Source organism: Rhea americana, unplaced genomic scaffold (genome assembly GCF_003343005.1).
Source record: "Rhea americana isolate MKP2758 unplaced genomic scaffold, rheAme1 scaffold_117, whole genome shotgun sequence".
In the NCBI taxonomy this organism is placed as follows: Eukaryota; Metazoa; Chordata; class Aves; order Rheiformes; family Rheidae; genus Rhea; species Rhea americana.
In genome coordinates this window covers 906,352-926,158 of record NW_028185228.1, presented here as the reverse complement: position 1 = coordinate 926,158, position 19,807 = coordinate 906,352, and the positions used below count along the sequence as shown (strand labels likewise).

General features: G+C 40.4%; 2 protein-coding genes across 2 annotated transcripts in view; one reads left to right on the top strand and one right to left on the bottom strand.

Moving 5' to 3' along the window:
• CEP85L (centrosomal protein 85L) overlaps window positions 1-19,807 on the top strand; it is a gene marked incomplete at its 5' end in the record, with an annotated part of 99,922 nt that overhangs the window by 15,892 nt on the left and 64,223 nt on the right. Inside the window, one exon of the mRNA XM_085318747.1 lies at window positions 12,787-13,553. Within this exon, the coding sequence (XP_085174873.1) occupies window positions 12,787-13,553 (767 nt within the window). The remainder of the gene's footprint in view (window positions 1-12,786; window positions 13,554-19,807) is intronic.
• PLN (phospholamban) overlaps window positions 16,493-19,807 on the bottom strand; it is a 15,302-nt gene continuing 11,987 nt past the window's right edge. The window contains exon 3 of the transcript XR_014897490.1: window positions 16,493-19,711. The gene's annotated coding sequence lies outside the window, so the exon portion shown is untranslated. The remainder of the gene's footprint in view (window positions 19,712-19,807) is intronic.

Below are 19,807 nucleotides of genomic sequence, written 5' to 3'. Positions count from 1 at the left end.
CTTCCACCTCTGTCTCTACAGTCACAACTGTGCACATCAGAAAAGAAAATAGACGTACAAACCCACCAGCTTCTTGTTTTCATGAGGGGAAATGAGGGTTTCATGAGGGTTTGCTCTTGGTCAAGCTTATTAGGTATTTGTAACAAGTGACCCTCTGCTTTGCTTTAATATTACATGTTATAGGAAGCASTGCTCGGAAGACTAGGTAACTTTACAAGTTGTAGCACTTCTATTAACTTTGCAATTCTTAAATCATATAATATGCTTGCTTAAACATTAAAATTTTGCTCAGTAATGTTGGAGATTTAGTGGATACTCCAGTGRTAGTTGTATGTGTTGAACCAGGATCCTGTTTATGTGCAAGATAACCCATGCTGTTTACAGCTGAGATGCCAAACTGGTTTTAATAATAATAATGGTCAAACCCCAAAACATTTAAAAACCCATAATAAAAAAAAAAACAAATTTTTAAATTTGTTTTAAAAACAAATAAAATCCTTTATCATTTAAGTGTTGGCTTCTGTTTTTAATTTTTCTTTTATTTTTTATTTTTTTATCTTGAATGACTACAGAAATAGTCTCAAGTATACAAGTTGGACTTTGGTTACAGTTCTCTTCTTTCCTTAAGTGGATCAAGTCTTTTTATCTGAGACTGTTCATATCATTTGTATCATTTGGTACTGTAGGGTAATCAAGTGTTAAACAAGTGTTGTGTTTCATGCCAGGGAGGATGGATTTAGTGGACCAAATGATGCCTGATGTATTAGTTGGCAAAGCTACCTTTGGTTTTTCAGGATGAGAAACACTCTGTTAAAGTAAAACTTCCATCATAATTAATGATTTATATTTTATTCTTCTTGTGATGTTGGACATGTCATTTTTGTTTAATTAGTGTACTAACTCACAGAATTTTCTAAAATGTGTGGTAGCATTAGGGCATTAAACGTGTGTCTTCTGTCTGGCGTAGGTAAGGTGGGAGAAGCAATTAAAATTTTGTGTGTGTTAACACTGAAAGTGATGGAGAAGCAACACATTACTTTTGATATTTCATAGAAGTGATTGTGAAGCTAAATATTTTGCTCTGGAAAAGCCAGAATAAGACTGTACTGCACATTCTATAGTGTTCTCCTAATTCCATATCTGGGGTTTTTAGGTATGGTTTACAGCTAAAATGAGCTCCGTCAGCCAGTTTTTTCAAAGGATACAAACAGACTTAAATTGTCAGAATATTTCTTTAAAAAGTATACCAGAAAAGGTATAGGTAGCAAGTAACTACTGTTATACAACTATAGTTACTCCACAGACAGACCACTGGCAGATGCAAAACTACTGGTAAGAGTAAAGATCTGCGTATCTCCTATACCCTGGAAAAAATATAGATTAATATTACTGAGATGATACTATGTATGAGGGTTTTCTTTAGCCTCTTAAAGTCTTTCATGGCTGCTTTGACAGACATAACAGGAAGAAGTCCTACACTGACTCCTGTTTTTTTGCTTTTGTGTATGGGTATTTTTTTTTTATTGTTTCTTACAATACAGGAAGAATGCTGTGTTTAGCTCTAACTATAGCCTCTGAGTTGAGGCTGTTAATTTACAGATGATTATTTATGTTCGTTGGAACAATCAACTAGTAAGAAAAGGAAAATTCCGTCCTTGGAGCCTGTGGGGAGAAGGTGAGGTGTTGMGGAGGTGGATTGTTAATGGGCATTACAGAACTATGAATTCCTCTCCGTTGCTTTATGCTGCAGAGAAGTTATGTATTACAAATTGGACAGCATTCTGTTGTTGTCTTAGCATCATGGCTTCASAGGCTTACCTGAGTAAAGAAATACTGTATGCTAGGGTTGAGGTGTTTACAGTCACCTGTTTCATTATATGTTTGCTCGTCTTTTGCAAAGAGAATGCTAGATTGATGGAATGATAGCTGTTTTTAGTTTGAGGCATTTAATGCTTTAATACCCTCAAAAACTTGAAAAGCAGCTATCACTATTTATGCAGCTTTAACCATTTGTGTAAAAATCGTTGTGCAGCATTACAACAGTCTCTAGAATCTGGTGATGGCCAAAGCCAGATGCTTTAGAAGAAAAGATGTAAGGAAACTCAGATTATTCCACATCTGTTTATTATGTTGTAATCAGTTTTGTAGGGTGGAATTTTGTATTTTTCACGTATCTCTTGCTATTACTTCACTCAAACATTTCTGATAATAGGAATGTCAAATTCCCTTGGCAATAATTAAGTTTTTGGCTACTACAAGATAACCCTGAGAATTCCTGGTCTGTCTCTTTTCAATTGATTCCTCCTTTTTGTCTCACTTGAATTGTAAAGTTTAAAATGCATGTAATATACCAGTATAGTCAGTATTGCCCAGTATAAGAGTGGTAGGTGGAAACAGGTAAGGCTCGTTACTGAGTGATAGCAGGTAAGTTGTTTTGACACTTTGCCTCCTGTTTTTCGTGTGGGAAAAGAGAATGATGCTTAGTTTTTGAAATATAAAAAGTGACCTCATTTTCAAGATGCAGAGCTCTGCTGAGATCCAGTACGAGGTTAATCCTCTGAGCTGGATTCCAGGTGACCTGCAGGAGGAGTGGTCTGTTGACTTGTTATTGAAGACATTAAGGTTTTCAGTCTTTGAAGTAATGTAAGGAGAGAATCTTGTATAGTAAATGAATGGCAAAATTACAAAGCTAAGAATTCTGAAGGTTGGAAAAAGAGATAGATTTATTCATGCAATATTGTTTTTACTCTTTTGAGTATCTTATGGATTTTTTTTTAATGTATGTCTTCCTTTTCCAAGAGCTGGTGAGTAATTGCATCAAGACTGCTATGTCCTCAGCAGACCTATTCCAGTTGAATATAAGTTACAATTAACATATTTTTTTCTGTTACTTTATAGGGATCAGCATCGCAAGGGGAGACTTTCCCAGTGAGTTAAACCATTCTTGAGGCAGTAGCTGAATTTTGGGGATGTTTGGTTATGGGTTTTGGCCCTTGAAAGGGTTTACCGTTTGATGCAGGAGTTCCCAAACTGTATTAAGTAAATTGCTTGTGGTACATTAACCACTTCCAAGTGGTTATGTAGCAGTGGCAGGGCTGCAGCCCACTGTGCGTGCTGTCCGCAGTGGCCTAGCATGACCTTTGCAGCAGAAGGAAGTAGGGAAGTGTTGGACCGAGTCCTCCTGGCTGTGAAGGAGTGCAAAAGCTGGGGAGGGCAGTGCTCCTCTTGTGCTCCTGCCTGACTGGGCACTCTGCCTGCGGTTGCTGCTCACTGCGGTGGCTGCTTGCAGCACCTGCTTCTGCGTTGAAAAGGGTTTCTCTTTAAATCTGGTAAAAAGCTCATACACGTGTGCCCTTACAGAGCAAGAGCCTGCGGGGCTCGTGAAGGGTCACGTATTATGAGCTTGAGCTTGGGGTCCCTCCTTTTTTTTCCTTTTTTTTTTTTTTTTCCTTCTCCCCTCTTTTTGGAGAGTTTTTCAGAGGAGGATGATGAAGTAATGCCAGCAGAGTTGAGTGTCTGGTGGCTGTTGAAGTGGACGGTATTTGTGGCATGAGTATCTTTCAGATTTGGAAAGTAAAGAGGACAGATACAGTGACATTCAAAGCATTGTTTTTTCCCTTTAGCCATTGTTTTTAATGAGGATCCCTAGGGGGATATTTGATTTCTACATATTTTCACTCTGAAGTGCTTGTTGTTGAGGAAAATGGAACTGGAAGCTGTAGACAACCTTCATAAGAGGGCAAGTACAAGTTAAGATTTAGACTGACCTTAAGTTAAAACTAAGGAAAATTCCCTTGTGGCAGTGTAAGTTTTCACTTGATGTTTTATTTCTGCAAAAGAAATTACTTTATTACATGACTTCTGTTCTAAAGTATTGCTTCATCCTCTTATCTGAGAGGGGGAAAAATAGAACTTGTTAATCTAAAAATCATTTTACTTAGTTATATAACTGTTGCTTAAAAATAACTTCAGATTACTGAAGAAGAAAGATTAGATGTTACAGGGTAAAGGTTTTGTCTTTTATTCAGCTTCTGCTCTTTAACATAGAGCATCTACATTTTATACATAATCTCTTTCACTCTTTTATGGTAGCTGGTTGCATATTACTCACGCATACTTCTACAGCAGCATATGAACATCCTGTAACAGTACTATACCAGAGACTGAATACATACTGCAATAGTAACAGTGCCAAAGCTGAGTACCAAAGAGGCAGTAGGTGCAGAGCTAGGGAGAGTGAGCAGTGAGGGTGAGATATCTGTGTGTGTGCGTGTGGCAGTTACTGCTGTGAAACTTTAACTTTAAAAAGAAWTATTCAGAAAACTCACAGCATTCCTTATTATGGTGTGTTTGTAGAAATCACAATTATTTGACTGTGGGCATATGATATCCTTGAGGATGAGGAGGTGAAAGGTGTCGATTAAAAGGTTCATAGGGTTCTGAGACCATGTTGTTCTTTTAAGGCCTAAAACACACTCAGTTTTCTCATCTTATCTAAAGAGATTGTATAGCTCAGCTTAGCCGTTGTCTTCCTATGTGAATTGGGCAGATATATCTGATTAAGTAACTCTGGACGGCCGTAACTAACTTGCATCCATGGTGGTTATTTGTAACTTGCTTCCAGTGATTAATAGGGTGATGCTCAGTTGGTCTTGGGCTTACCTACTATTTTCTTTAGAGACTCTAATGAGATAAGTGTGCGAAATCCCTTCAGTAACAGTAAAACAAAAGAGGATTGTATTTGCCTGCTTTCCCCTCGTGCTCTGAATGAATCTGTGTATGTATTTCTCCAAGTGTGACAGCTACTCAACTAATTGAGTTTAATGAGGAAAACAAAACAATCTCAAAGCAGTTGACTCTGTTGTAATTGTTGTAATTCTTTCTCTCTGCTGAATAATCTTCTCCTGACTTTACATGTTTCACCCACTGCTTCTTGAACTGTGTGGTACTTGCTCTGTTAAAGCTTTCCTTGTTGCACAGGACTGATGCTTGCTTTCCTTTGGGAGCAGCAGAAATTGGGGAGGTTGAACCACCTCTCTACAATATTCTGTAGAGAGTGTTCTTCTCCCTATTCCACTATTGAATTCTCTACACTGGATTCATGTGAGCCAGTTRATTGACCCGCGGATGGCCCAGGAGTAAGAAGTTATTAAATTTGTTAAAGATACCTCTCTTCTGGGGTTGTGGGCTTCCCAGCTGCATAGTATTAGCTTAATATTGCTAGGCAAATTGTCACTTGCCAGAAATCTTACTAGGCAGTACTACTTTCTATAAAGACTTAAAATACCCATTACTTTAAGATCCCTTTGCTGAATGTGGCTGTACTTGGTTTGTATGTGATATGCTAAGGGACTCAGGGATTTTTTTTTCCTCCTCCCAGCAGCATGTATGTACTTAGTGCCTGTTAAAACCTCAAGTTTGCCACAGTAAATCTCAGGAGATCTATTTGTACCATTCATATATGTGTGCATCATCTTTTTTGCTTGTTTGGGRAGAGGGGGTTTGTTTTGTTTTTCCCCAAATAACATTTTCTGTTGCATGGGCTTGGTACTGTTTCTCTGAGATGAGCTGCTGCAAAGCACAAAACTTTGTTAGAATTTTTTTGTAAAAGTTAATTTGTTAAAAGACACTGAAATTTTACTGAGACAATGTTGACTTTGTTAAGCAGCTACTGTAAAGGAACAAATAAGCAAAATGTAAAATGCTTTACCTGTGTCTCCTGTATATTTCAAGGGGAGTATCAATTTTTAATGAGGAGTGGTTTGGATGACAGATTGTCCTACCAAGTGTCCTTTAAATTCAGCTGAGATCGAGTTGAGCTTTACTGCGATGGAGCATGGGAGGAAAGTAACACTTTCTACTGTGCATGTCTTAGTGGTTTTTAAACTGAGAATGTATGATCTTTAGAAAAGCAAACGTAAGGTGTCCATAGTGCGCTTCATTTCTGTGCTGATTCGATCCACCCATATGCAATTCTGTGGGAAGAYACCTGTGTTGCCTCTCTTGTATCTAGCTTTGACAGAATTAGTGGAATTTTAGTTCTTGAAATAGCCACTGGAAATGCAACAATTTATTCATAGTGCTAAAATGAGTTAGTATGAATATGCTGTCCCTCTGTGTGGTCTGCTATATCCCTTAATTGGTTGTCTTTGTTACTGGAATATGTTTCTAAGTATTTGMCAGAACTGCCGTCTCCCTGTAAGCATGGTAGAAACCTAAAGTGGTATGCAGGGATGATTTTTCAAGTATTGTGACAGCACTTTTTAAATAAATCTAGTCTGGTTAGGGTCTGCTTTGTCCTCATGAGAGTTTGCCAAAAGCTGACTGCTGAAAGTATTTTAATACCCTACTACGACTGAGTATAGTGCTCTTATAGTAGAAAGTGAAGCAACTTTTACAGAGCATGTTCCCTGTCAACACTTATGTTCTGGGGGAAGATGGGTAAAGCTGACTGGAGCAAGGCAACCTCTGTGGATAAGCTCAACCAAGCTTATCCACAGAGTATGAAAATATAAGGAAATAAGACTAAATAGTTATATCTTGTTGGTTGAGCAAATGAAAATTAATCATTTACTACCTTTCACCTTCACTAATGAAACTTTACAACAAATGGGGAGTGTGAGACAACTATTTGAAGGTTGGCTTGTGCTCACTTCTTACACTAAGTGAAATCGTTGCTGCCTTCTTGGTTTGCCAAAGATTACAAGCTAGCCGGAAGGGTTGTGGAAATGGCAAAAAGCAGAGCCACTAACTGTAGAGGAAGAAGCCAGTGAAGATGGCAGCAAACAACCAGCCCCTAATAAATTAGATGGGTTGTGTTAGGCAAGTTTCTGTTAAAATTTTTTCCATACATGATACTCCTTTTGTTTATGAGGATGTCAAGGAAGTTGTTCTGCATTTGGTGGAACCTGATGTTCCCTCAGTGTTTCCTTCCTAGGTTAAGYGTGTAGGCTACCCTTACATCTCTGTACAAATTTCATTTTTGCCAGTACTGTTTTCTCTTCCGTTTACTGAAGATGCTTTAAATTCCATGTAGACTTTATTTTTAGAGGTTGTTGGAGGCCTGAGACTAGCCTGCCATTTGTTTCCTTTCCTCATCCCTGAGCAGTAATACGTTATTGTTGAGAGGGTGTAGTGGCTTTACCAGTATTTCATTTCTCATGCATAACTTGTTACATGCCTAAGTTTTTGTTGTATGTTTGTAGTACTCCTGTTTCTGATTAAGCCTTCTATAATGTTTGCTTCTATTTATTTATTCTTTGGAAGAGATTTATTTGCAGAGATTGCRTCCATTCATTAACCTCCTGTATTTTGACCTGGTAAATTTGAAGCACCATGAAAAAGAGTTTGTCAGAGTGGTGAAGACTTGTAGATAGTGGAAAAAGTGTTCCTGTAACTGGCCACAGCATCCTGAAAAGGCTGGTTTTGCTTCCAGAGGGTGAGTTGGTYTCTTCAATGCTTTTTGTTAGGGTTGGCCATCTGCTTGTCCGGTGTGAAATTCACCCAGTTGCCTCATTTGACTCCTGCATTAAGGCTAGTCCAGTTTGTAAGCAGATGAGTAGGGGGACTGCAAAAGCATTGTAGCTCTGACCCTAGCTGTGGCACATCCCCAGGATCTTCATTTTTGACCAGCTCTCAGGAGAGCACAGACATTTCTGTTGTTGGAAGCAGCTGTTTTGGAGACTTGGTTCCAAGGGACAGCTGCGTGCTGCTTGGCGTACTGGTAGAGTGGTGGTAGTAGAGGGATGTAGTGGTAGGGTGATTGCTCACAGCTTCTTCAGTAGGGGCATAGTGATAGGGTGATGGCTCACTCTACCAGTGASTTGTGCATCAGACAGTAAGATGACATGTGGGTTACTGCCAGGGTCTGGGCTGCTGAGGATTACAGAACGGTTCAGAGGGTCAGACATCCTGTAATGAACATAAGCTCTCCTTTACAGCAAAGCTCAGTCAGTTAAGACTTCTAGTTCGTATTATAAAGAGATGACTTCCCCCTTCGTTTTCAGTTCAGTTAATAAGAATARATTTGACTTACTCTCCTGGAGTGGAGTAATTTATGTTGATGTTGGGGACAGTGCAGGAGGAGGTCARCTGTGTTTAATACTGGCATTTTTCTTCATGGTCAGGGCTTTCTAATTATAGGCTGGATAAAATGTCAGGCTTCAAAGTCCTTCACGCAAGGAAGGTTCTCTGTTTTCAGTGGCGTTAGTGCACATGCCTCCCATAAACATATGTATCATATGTGCTTTTTTTTTCCCCCAGAGATCTGTTAGGCAACTGTACTAGCTGATTTGCTGTGCTGTTATTTGATAATAAAAACACTGGGAGTGAGGAGGAAGCTGTTACATCCAGAAGCACATGGCTACTTGTAGAGGGGAGTACTTAAATCACTAGTTTCACTTCTCCCCAAAAGTAGTAGTTCACAGATACTGTGAACCTTCCCTGTCTCTCTGCATTATAACTCACCATTGAGTAAGGATTTTTAGTTAGAATGATTAATCAGTGTTGTGTATCTGGCCTGAAAAACGCCTTTGGAGGTTTCCTTTTAGTTAGGATAAAAAAATCACTGGAGCCTTTTTTTTTTTCTTAAGGAAAGTATAAATGAATAGGAAGAGTTGAGTATCCTATGCTTGAGGACTCCTTTCTTCAGAACAAAGCTTCTGCTATGTTCTCTCCTATTTAAATAAGATTTCTGTGATTAGGATTTCAGTAAGGCCAAAATTGATCCTGTCTTAACTTCCATGCCAGATGTGCAGTAATGAAATAGTTTGAAAGTATAACACAAGATTGTAACAAAGCTATGTGAAAAGCTCTTCATATTTGTTTTCATCCACTGGCATTATGTGGTAAAAATCTTGTAACATGTTTTTAAAATAATWTTTCCAATTCTTCTGTTTATGTGGTTTGGGAAGTATTGGATCAACCATTAAAATGRAATGCCTATTATGTAAATATTCTAGGGAGCTTTTGGGGGGGGGATAAAGAAAAAAAGATATTAAGATAGTTGAAAAGTGAGATTTCATGCACTTTGAGACATAACATTGTTGCTGTTTGAAGGGAAATTTGTAGCAACTCCCTACCCCCACCCCTTTTTCAGTTTTCATTAACAAGAGCAGTCTTGATCACTGAAAGACTTGAGATGCACAGGCCATGTTTAAGAATGAGTGTAATCTTTTCAAAATAAAAACTAGCTCARTGAAGTGAAGCCTGTTTGAGTAATGCTGAGATGAGAGTACTTCTAATCCTGAGCTAGTAATTTGCCTCCCCTTGATTATTTGGAAGGGGAAAAAAWTGATTTTTGRATAGAATCCTCTTTGACAGGATTTRGCTAGATGAAACTTATTCCCATGGCTGGAGAAGTAATGCATTTTAAGAACTTTACAATACTTTCTGGGTTCTTCTCTTTTCAGTGAAACTTCTGAGTTTGAAGCTCTCCACGTTGTGAAGAGATGCTTCAGAACACAGACTGGCTCTTCCCAGTTGAGCTTGCAATCCAAGCAAACTGAAGCAATATGCTTCAAGGAGAAGTGTGAATTTTCACATATGTTTCAGTGAGCATTAATGGGAAGTCTTATTATGGCTAGTTAAAGCCCAAATTGCTAAGTGTTTCACTTTGAAACAAGTTATCAGATAATTTGCAGTTGGATGTACATGGCGTATTCCAARTTTACTTCATATGAACAGTTAAACTTCTTCACTCACTTCCAGTTCTTAGGTCTAACCTGGGACTTGATTTTGCGTAGAAGGAGGAGAAATAAAAGAAAAAAGTTTAGCACATATGAATAGTTCTATCTATGTGTACTCTAATGGAAATAAGTGAAGGAGATCATATACTAATATATTCTATATCCTAGATTCTATAGAAGCTCTTTCTGTAAATAGCATATAGTGTGTGTGTGTGTAAATATAGTGCATGTGTGTGTATATGTGTGCTGATTATTGTTGGCTTTTTTAAATTCCAGTTTAAGACAGTGTACAGGTGAATAAGTCATTCATATTTCAGACTAAAATAACTCGTATTTCAGACTAAAAATATACTGCTATTTTAACTTTTTTGGTAGAGAAGTGTGTATGTATTTGTACTTTTGCAGATGTACACAGAATTTCTTCTCTTGCCTTTCCCTTGCAGATGTGACACTTACACTCATAGAAATCTGCGTAGCCTGTAACATTGGTCCCCACAGTCTGAAGAGGTTCTTTTAAAATCCTAATATATGCTTTTACCTTTGGATATAAAAATACCTATGGATAATTATTTGGGCTCTTTGTGCTGTGGCAAATTCAGCTTCTGGGTAAGATACTGTATAGAAATTGGTTCAGGTATTACCAAGGCAGCTGCTCTTGGCTAAATGGTACATGTACAAGAGGACATGTGTTTGTACTAGGTGTTTTCTTCCACTCTTCTGAGCAGGAGTCTCTCTCCTAGCTTCAGTTGAACCCTCCCAGAAAAGAAGACTCTAGCCCTGCACTCTCCATCTCATGACRTATCTTTGAGACTGCAGCTCCATACATCTTGAGCTGGAAGCTGGCAACTCCTGCTGCAGATAGTAGCAGCAAGATACACCTGGTTTGTGGTGGCTGCCTGTGTGCAAACATCTGCTGATCTAGGAGACGTGACAGGAAGGGCAGAGCTGGGGGATGCTGCTACTGCTGGCACAGGCAGATTGCATGTAGTGGGCATATTCTGTTTTTGAGAGCTGTTGTTGCATAATCCTGCCTCTGCTGCTGTCATGGCTGTGTGCATGCAGATGTGTTTGATCAGAAGACAGGCTTTTTCCAGTCAAAATGGGTTGTGTAGCCTTCTTTGTCTTCCTCTTTAACATGTCCCRTGTCTTGAGCAGTGCCAAGCAGAAAAGGCAGCCAAGAAAAAGGTTTCTCTCTGCAGGGCTGAATTTTTAAGGAAGAAGTGCAGAGAGGAGGAAAGATCCCTTTCCTTTTATATGAAAGGGATGGTGCTTCACATTCATCGGCAGTTATGATTCGCAACCTGGTGGTATTCTTTACTGCATTTCCCTTTTTCCAGTGTGATTAAGCTATGTGCACGTTCTGACTATCATCACCATTATATGAATAACTTTTAAGCTGTTGGTCCGTTTCAGCCAGATATGACATAGATAGAAGTCTTAAATAGCTCTGTTCTCCCAACTACTGTGAAAGTGGGCAGCAGAGGCRAGATGCAATGTGATGTGAGCTTACACTTCAAGATGGGAGAGTCCCTGGTGGGGCATTGACCCATGAGGGGGCAGAAAGGTTTCAGGAAGAATTTTGATCATCTTAGGGTCCCTGAATGATCAGCCAGAAGACAAGTGTGTAGTAAACAGGTATCAGTCAATGTTCAGGGAACTGTTTATTTTCATATGGGATATAATGCTTTCTCTGTGATATGAGGAATGTGGCTGTAGAGCTGTGTTATTTTGTGTTGTGCTGCAAGTGCAGGGAATGGTAGGTCTGGTCCCAACTAGGGAGTAGGAGCATGCTAACTGGGGTAGGAGTGTCTTTATTTTGATGTGTAACAGAAGAAGCACTGCCCTTTCTAAAAGCTGCTGCACCATTGGAAACTCTTTTCTTGCTCCCATTTGTGGCATAATGTATTGGATCAAACATTTTCTTGAAAGGGATGCCTGACTAAAACCGTGTGCCAGCCTTCACCAGGTCCCATCAATGTACTGTAGCTATCAAACTTGGTATGCAAGTTGTAGTTCTAGAGCAACTGGTTGTCTTTTAATTGTCCTGCTATGAACTCTTAATACTGTCTGAGAAATCCAAAGAAATGTTACCTATGTGTTAGGATAAATACAGTAAGAGTGTACCTTTCTTACTCTCACACTTCTGTTGCATCTGTCTGCTTTTAAAGCTAAAGAGCACTGTGAACAGCTTGGGYAAGGTGCAGCCATGTGACTTGGCAGGAGCTGATGCTCTAATGAGGGGATTAGGTGCCTATTTCTGGTTGCCCACAGCCTGTGATGCTAAGCAGCTGTTGCTGGGCACATGAGAACTGCCAGTCAGTCCTCAAACCTCTCCTTTACCTATGTCACCTTTTTCTTTCTTCTTTATTCATTCCCTGCATATCACCTCCCCAATTTCTCTGTTCTTGGTATTTCAGCTTGGGACAGATTTCATAAATTGGACTATGTGTAATATCTGTGTAGTGTTTTATCTGGGTCAGTTAAATATGTACATATATAGAATTTTAGAGTCCTATTTTTTTGAGTATTGCTTAGGGAAGTGTGGTTTGAAAACAGTGAGCTACAAAATGGATGAATAGTGCTGTCCCAGTGTCCATTTTTAAACTGGCTTGTCTGCTGCACTTCCCCTGTTCAAAGTGCATATAGTGAACTCTCTTTTCTTTAAAGAATGAGGAGGGGGTGACGGAAGAGGAGCTAGTACTGGGGTTCCCAAATTGTGGTGCCTGTAACATTTGCCATACAGAAGCAATCTCCAAAGTGTGTGTGTGTGTGTGGGGGGGGGGGGGGTGGAATCCAGCCTGCTATCTTGAAGTTAGGGAATGACAACTGCCTTCTGTGTGCAGCTTTCTATAGTGTCTGGAGCTGTTGCTGTGTAGTACACTTCTCTTTTTGTAAATATGGTGCCTGAGCAAACTGAATTTGACAAATTCTCATTTTAATAGGTTTTTGTCCTCATAATTTTGAGTGTTACCATTTTTCATTACGAAACCTGTTYTGTTTCTATTTCTGCATTTTGTCTTGAGCTTGATGTTTTGTCATCTACTCAGGGCTGCTTGTGTAAGTTCTGTATTGTACTTATGTGATAAATCTTTCTTTCCAGATCATTCAACTTCAAGTGGTACATCCTCGTTTAAGCCCAGCCGATCACTGGTTTCTATTCCTACTGCCCATGTGATGCCGTCTAATGCCAGCTCTTCGCTTTCCAAACACAGGGAAGCTTTCAAATCTGAAGGCTCAAAATGGAGTACAAGCTTTGTACGGTCGGGAGGAGGCAGAAATCAGAGCATCCTGGACAGTTCTCTTGACATGAAAGATGCAAGACCTGTAAGGAAATGGTCCTCCTTGTCTAAACTCAGCTCACCAAATACCTGCAGCCAGGATGAAAGTAGTCATTCAGCGGACTCCAGGGCTAGTACAGACAAAGCTATGTCACCACAATTAAGGACAAATGGGCCAAGTTGTTTGCATGATAGCATGGAGTTGCTAAAAATTGAGGACAAAGAAATGGGGAAAAAACGATCTTCTCTGCTAGACTGCAAATACAAATTTGAATCATGCAGCAAAGATGACTTTGTTTCAGATTCCTCAAGTAGGAGACATGCCTTAGACTTGACCTACAGTGCCTTACCCGAAAGCAAATCTACAGCAACCAGCTGTGAAGCTTTTGGACCAAGATATGCAACTCTGGGACAGCAGGCTGTGAGTGGAGTTCCCATACAGCCAGCAGTGAGGACTCAGATGTGGCTTAAAGAACAGTTACGTGCAAATCCCATGGACTGCAGGAGCGCTGAGGAGTCATATGGTGTAGCTGCGTGGCATGYGCAGCAGCTTGATGACTTCAGACCGGGAGGTGAACAGCCTGCGCAGGTAAGGCTAAAGCTTGTTTTTTGCTGCCATCGTGTGGCATGATGCGTTATACCTGAGAAAAAGCATCAGGCAAGTTGTTAATACATATGTGGGAAGGGGAGCAGATCCTCTAAATCAAGGGGTGGTGTTTTTAAACTTTGATTTGGGATCCTGCCGTTTGTTTCTCACTGTTATTTGAGTGCCAGCAAATATGAAACCCATTATGATACACAGATTTTCCTGAAAGGTGATTAAAGTTAGGCTAGGATGTTCTCTAAGCTGTATGTAGTAAAATCTAGCTGTATGAGTAAAATCTGTGTTTTTTCCAGCCTGAGGATGTATTAGCCATGGCTGATGGCTARGATGTGTTCCTTCTTTCATTTTGTGTGGAAGGAAAGACTGACAAATTTAGAGGTTCTCAAAATCCAATTTTGCTCTTGATGTTGATGGGATTTTTTTTTTTTTTAATCATCATTATTTTAWCTTAAATGAAGCCAGTTAATTTGACCAAACTAATATTAATCCTTAAGGATCTCTSTGAAAACCTGCCATGGTTTCAGTTAGCCACCTGTTAAATTATCCCTGTGACTACAGAAGCTGGATTCTTTTCCTGAGCTTGCTAGAGATTCGCCAAGTGCTTGCGGCTGAGCTGGGGTAGCCTACAGGCCCTGCGCCTCTGCAGCCCCATCTGAGCTGGAGTGTCAGTGCTGGCTAACTCTGCGGTCAGTGGTGCTGCTGGGGGGGCTCCTGGCAGCTTGACGGCCGCTGGCATTGCGCAGGAAGAGCCATCGCCCACTGTGGGCATCCTGGTCYGCTCAGTCATTCGGCTCTTCCCGAATAGCTGGAGATGTGCAGCTGGACCTAAGAGCATTGCTAGATCTGTATTTAGGGTCCTAACTTAGAGAAAATGATCCTATCCTGTCAGGGTAAGCTCTCAATAACRAGGGAAGTGCTTGAAGCTGTTATAGTACGTGTTTTCTGTAGGTTTTTCCTTCGCTCCCCCTGGCTTCCTGAGCTGTGGTGAGGTGGGACCATAGCAGTAATTCAGGGCACGGGGGGAAGTTCCTGGCTGCTCAGCAAGCCCTCCGCGGTCTGGCGTAGAGTCGTAGTGCTGGGCCTTGGCGCGCCGCCTGGTAGGCTTCCTCGAGTGAGGAGACGCGGCTGTGAAACGGGACGCAGAGAAACGGCGAGCTTGTGTGCACAGCAGCTATGGGGCGCCGGGCTCTGCCGGGCTCCCGGCCGGCCCTGCCCGCCTGCCCCGCCGCTGAGAGGCTGCCGGGAGAGAGGGCAGCAGAGGCGCAGCTGGCAGAGCGATGAGCTTAAAGACAGGAGACTGTTACYTCCTGTCTTAATGCTCTGCAGCTGTTACTTTCAGAGCCTCATGGTAACTGCGCTACGTGTGTGTGTTTGTGTGTGAATATAGTATGTGCTTCTGATAATTGCTATGCTGCTATTTCTGAAAAACTCAGAAAATTACAGTTCTAAGTGGAATAGCTACCTAAGAATATAGCCTAGCAGAGCATGAGAAAGTTTTGGAAAAAGTTAGGGATTAAAAAAAAAACTCTCAGGATTTTAGAGTTTTTCATGTCAGCAGAGATTATTTTTGTTCTTCTTGCTTTTAACAAGTGAGTGTGTGCACTGATAGATATGCAGTGGTTTTTAGAAGAATGAAGAAATTAGYGTTTATGATGATTCTGCTTTAAACCCACCATTGCCACAAACAGAAAACCAAACTAAAGTGCTTTTAGCTAAGGTTCTAGAGCTGCATCCTCAGTCCTTGAGGCAGATGGGTAGAGGGAGGGACCGTAAAAGGCAGCTCTCGCTAGAGAGGTCAGGCTGCAACGATTCCTGTGGTGATTTTTGAGGACTGGCAGTTCAGCAGCAGATGGTATTTGTAGACCATATTATGTCCTCATAGACCACGATGGACCATTTATTCTTCATTCATAGCCAACAGCTGAAAAACTGTGGATTAGAGTTTACTTTTAGAAAACCAGTCAAGATTTCAATTRAAGTTGACTGTGAAATAAAATGTGTTACAGCCCTTAAAAGCTGTTCCAAAGGTTAAATACTCTCAGAAAATCTCTGCTTCYTTTATAGTCCGAATTTGGCCAAATTCAGCTTCTGCTGCTTGTTTTTGTTGTGTTTTGTGTTTTTAAAAAACGCTTGACTTGGAAATTGAAAACTGTTCAATTTAGCATTCAAATTCTAAACAACAGGATTTAAAGTAGAGCATTTACTGTGCATCATAAGGAAARTCCACAGTGGCTGGTAGCTAGAAGGTTTGCAGCTATGCTGAGGTCCTCTTCTAGGACATGCTCCGTTTTTGAAACGGCAGGAACAGATGCTGTGGAGGTACCACGGGATGCTTGTGTGAAGAAGCTGCGTGATTTGTGCCTGGATGTGGTGTTAACATGCTTCTGAAATAAATCTCCAAGGAGAATCTAGCCTAAGATTATTGTTATAACATCATGGAATTGTAAATGAGATTTCTCTTTCCTAGTTAACGTGTACTGCTTAATGTATGCCTTTTGTAGGTAAGCATTTTCCTATGCATTTCYAAGAGACAGATCTTAACAGCTCTTTAGAGAAAATAGCTTCATGCAGAATTTATGTTTCACTATACATTTAATTATTTTCCATGTATAGCTGATTTAAAAGTTTTTCAGCAAACATTTTTATAGGTTTGGTTTTGTTTTTTTAGCCCTGAAATAAAGTACATGGTTGGACCTATGTTAAGGGAAAAAGAATAGCTATGACAGGAGTTCCTACTGATTGAACTGGGAACCACATAAATTTGGATAAGAAATCTGTATGTGTTCCTGTAAATGCATGTTTCTTAAACCTCGATGCTCTTACATTAAGGTAATATGGTAGATGGTGCATGCCGTTTCAGAAATGATGTTGAAAATGGAAGTGTGCCTTTAAAATTGTGGGAGTTAATACAATAAGAAACAAGATTTCAGAAGGCTGCATATTTATTTGTTAGCTCTGTACAGTGGTGTAGGCATTGGAGGATGAATCTCTGGATTTTTCTTCCAGTGTGTGGGGTTTGATTTCTTCTGAATGTGTGTCAAAATATAGTAGCAAGAATAGATGGCAGTTGCTTAAGTGCATTGCCCTTTAAGTCTTACTGATTTTTCTCTTTATTTAGAATAACACTACCTTGTTTGCAGTATGTGTAGGAAAGCTACCAGAAATTTAGTTTTAATCCAGTGAGAAATGTATAAATATTACAATAATCTGTATTTCAAAACAAAGAGTAAAATAAATTGTATCCATATATGCATATCTGAACRTTTGTAAACAAATGTTGTCAAATATTAAAGAAAAAGTTATCCTTCAAATATTATTGCCACAGAAAACTTTTATTTTTCAACTAGTTTTGAGTTGACATTTTTCTTATGATCCTGGCTTATCAAAAACTAGAAGGGATCAATATYCACATTTTTCCTGTGTCACATTTTGAAACTATACTTTTCAGCARAACCAAAATTTTTTAATGGGAAGAATTACCACCCTCAGTTAACCAAACGAAATCATATTCACTGTGGGCCTCAGATAAGTTGCTTTTATAATTCTGTCTTTTGCTATGAAATTGAAACAAGTCCTAGTTGTCACACACCCAATGTAGTGAATATGTGGGTTCAGTCYGTGGTGATGTGCTACCAGGTGATGGTAAACCGAATTTGGACTGTGCCTGATTRCAAAGAAGAGACTAGGCGTTTAACAAGAAACAGCTCTGGTATCCTGGTAACTTCAGCCAATTTGATGTGCTATCTCAGGAAAATCTATGTTCTGGTTTCAGCAGGGCGTTTCAATGCTTTTCTCTTTTAAATTCTGTACTTTTCATTGTTGGCTGAGGGAGAGTCGCTAGAGTTGTGTCTGGGGACGGTAGCTGCATGCCAGTGGCAGTCTGTTGTAGAGTTTCTTTGTATGGAATTTCGGATTTGGAAATAGGTATCAGGTGCGGTCTGTAGGCTCTTTCCCCTTTTAATAAAAGGGGAGGTGCAGTTACTTCCTCCACCACCCCAGCCTCCCAGTGTGTTTAACTGTTTTAGCTATGGGATTATCGCTGTTCCCTTAGATAAGGAAACTTTCGTCTGCATAGAAGAGTGTGTAGATAAGCTTTGTACAGTCCTGAGCGGTATGTCATTGAGTAGCTGTTTCGTTGGGAAAACCGTGTGGTTGTATTTTGCTTTTTGACCAGAGCAAGCTTTCTATCAGTTTCTGTGGGTTTTGGTGTGCGTTGTGCCATTCCTTATTTGTGTCAAGCACTAGCAGAAAATCCTTGAACATACATATTCTAACAGTACAGTTACATATTATCTCTTGTATATACATGTACGGATTTTTTAAAAAAGCAGACTATTTCCAGATAACCAAAATAAGTGATAAAGTGCTTACAGTGAAGTAGCTGTGCAACTTTTTCTGCTTTTAAATGCAAACAGACAATAGGTACAGGAATTGATACAACTATACTACAATAAAAAAAGCTATGAATCAGTAATTTGCAGGACCTATTTGAAAGACTTACTGCACAGATTTTAGAGCAGATGAGAGCAAAACTTCCCTTTTAACTATCCATGCGGTCCCCTCTAATGTTGTCTAAGATTTGGAGCAGATAACCTGTTATTGGAAGGACAAGTGAATATCCTACAGGACAGGATGCACTGATTTCCCTAGGCGTATGGTCTTTTTTCCTGTGAAAAGTCTTTGTCTCTTCCAACTCTTTCAACTTAACTGCACAGGCCACTCCTGTTGTTACCTCTGCTCCCAAATTGCCCCAGGACGGAGTGGTGCTGTTTGGCCCCAAAATAATGTGCCTCACCTACTTCTCGGCACCATGTTTYTCCTGGCATATCTCAGATGCATGCAGCAGCTTGGCTACCTTCTGGCCAAATAATTCCAGTAGAAGCAGGCTGGTTCGGGGCACCGACCTTCCCAGGGACCATGGAAAAGAAGCCCGTCCCATAAAGGGTCGGAGAGGTGCCGGAGGAAGCTCGCGTCACGTGCTGCGGGGACCTGCTGTGGACGGGATGAACTGGATGGAGGACTGAACCATGGCATGTCACGTACAGCTTGAGGGTGCCCCAGCTGCGCACTTGGCCTGCGTGTAAGTGGTAAATCCAGCTTGTCGAGGATGTTGCCTGCCGCCCACTCTTGTGCAGATGAACCTACTGCTCACATGGCTGTGGTAAAGGCTTCTGAGGAGGATGCGCAGCCCTTGTTAACAGCTGTTTTCTTTCCTTATCTTTATTTTCTTTGACAGCTTCTTCTTTTGTTCCTGCTGCCTGATGCTAATAGCTTCTGGTGTTTAAGGTGTTGCTGTGGACCATATGTGTCAAAAAAAGGTGCAACTARTAATTACACTTTTGTATTTGAACTTAACCTGTCTTCATCTCCGCTGCTGCTGCAGATACGCTTTTTGAGCCTGCAGCATCTGTGCTTTTGCTTTCTCCAAGTAATTTGATACTTGCTGTCAGCCAAATGTAGGTGTTTTGTTCCGCCTGTCACACTTTTGTCCTTTCCTGAGAAGGATGCTTTAGGGGGAAATCAAATTCTAAAAATGAGATTACTGCTATCCCCATTGCAGAAATTATGTTCCTTGAAGGCTGCAGATCTTTGTAGCTTGTAAGTACGAAGCAGCTGTAGCAGTGAGAAAACTACAGTAACTTCTTACGCATATCTGGATTCCTTCTTGTACTCAGGAAGGCACTATATGCTTCCTTTAATCAGTGGCAAGTCYATAATTATGTGTAGCTTTTAGGATGGCTTTCTGATAAAATACATATTTGAGCACTTTCTCCAGCTGTCAGATACTTCAGTCTGTGCAGCCTTCCCATATTTATGCTTAGATAGTTTGAAGTGTTTAAGTTACCATTGCAAAGAAACCCCTCAAAACAGGATTTGAGAGGAAAACCAAATGTCGCAGAGGTTCACATCAGCTTCACCAGGATAAAGGCGAGCACCAGAACCATGACAATGAGCAGAAAATTGAGTAGCAAGTTGAGACCTCTGTTGTTAGCGAGATCCATAGCGTGCAGCAGTCTGCCCTCTTGTGCCTGCGACCGTGTCTGGATTGCAGCTGGGGATTGCCCGTTCAATAGTAAGCAATTTGGAAATGCATTAATTTCATTCTGTGTCCCTGGCTGTTTACCTGTTTCAGTTTCAGCCACCTAAAAAAGAAAAACTGTTTACAATAACTACATCCTTTTTTTTTTTTCTCCAAGAAAAGTAATCTGACTGCCCCGTAAGCTTCCCCTCTCCCCCCC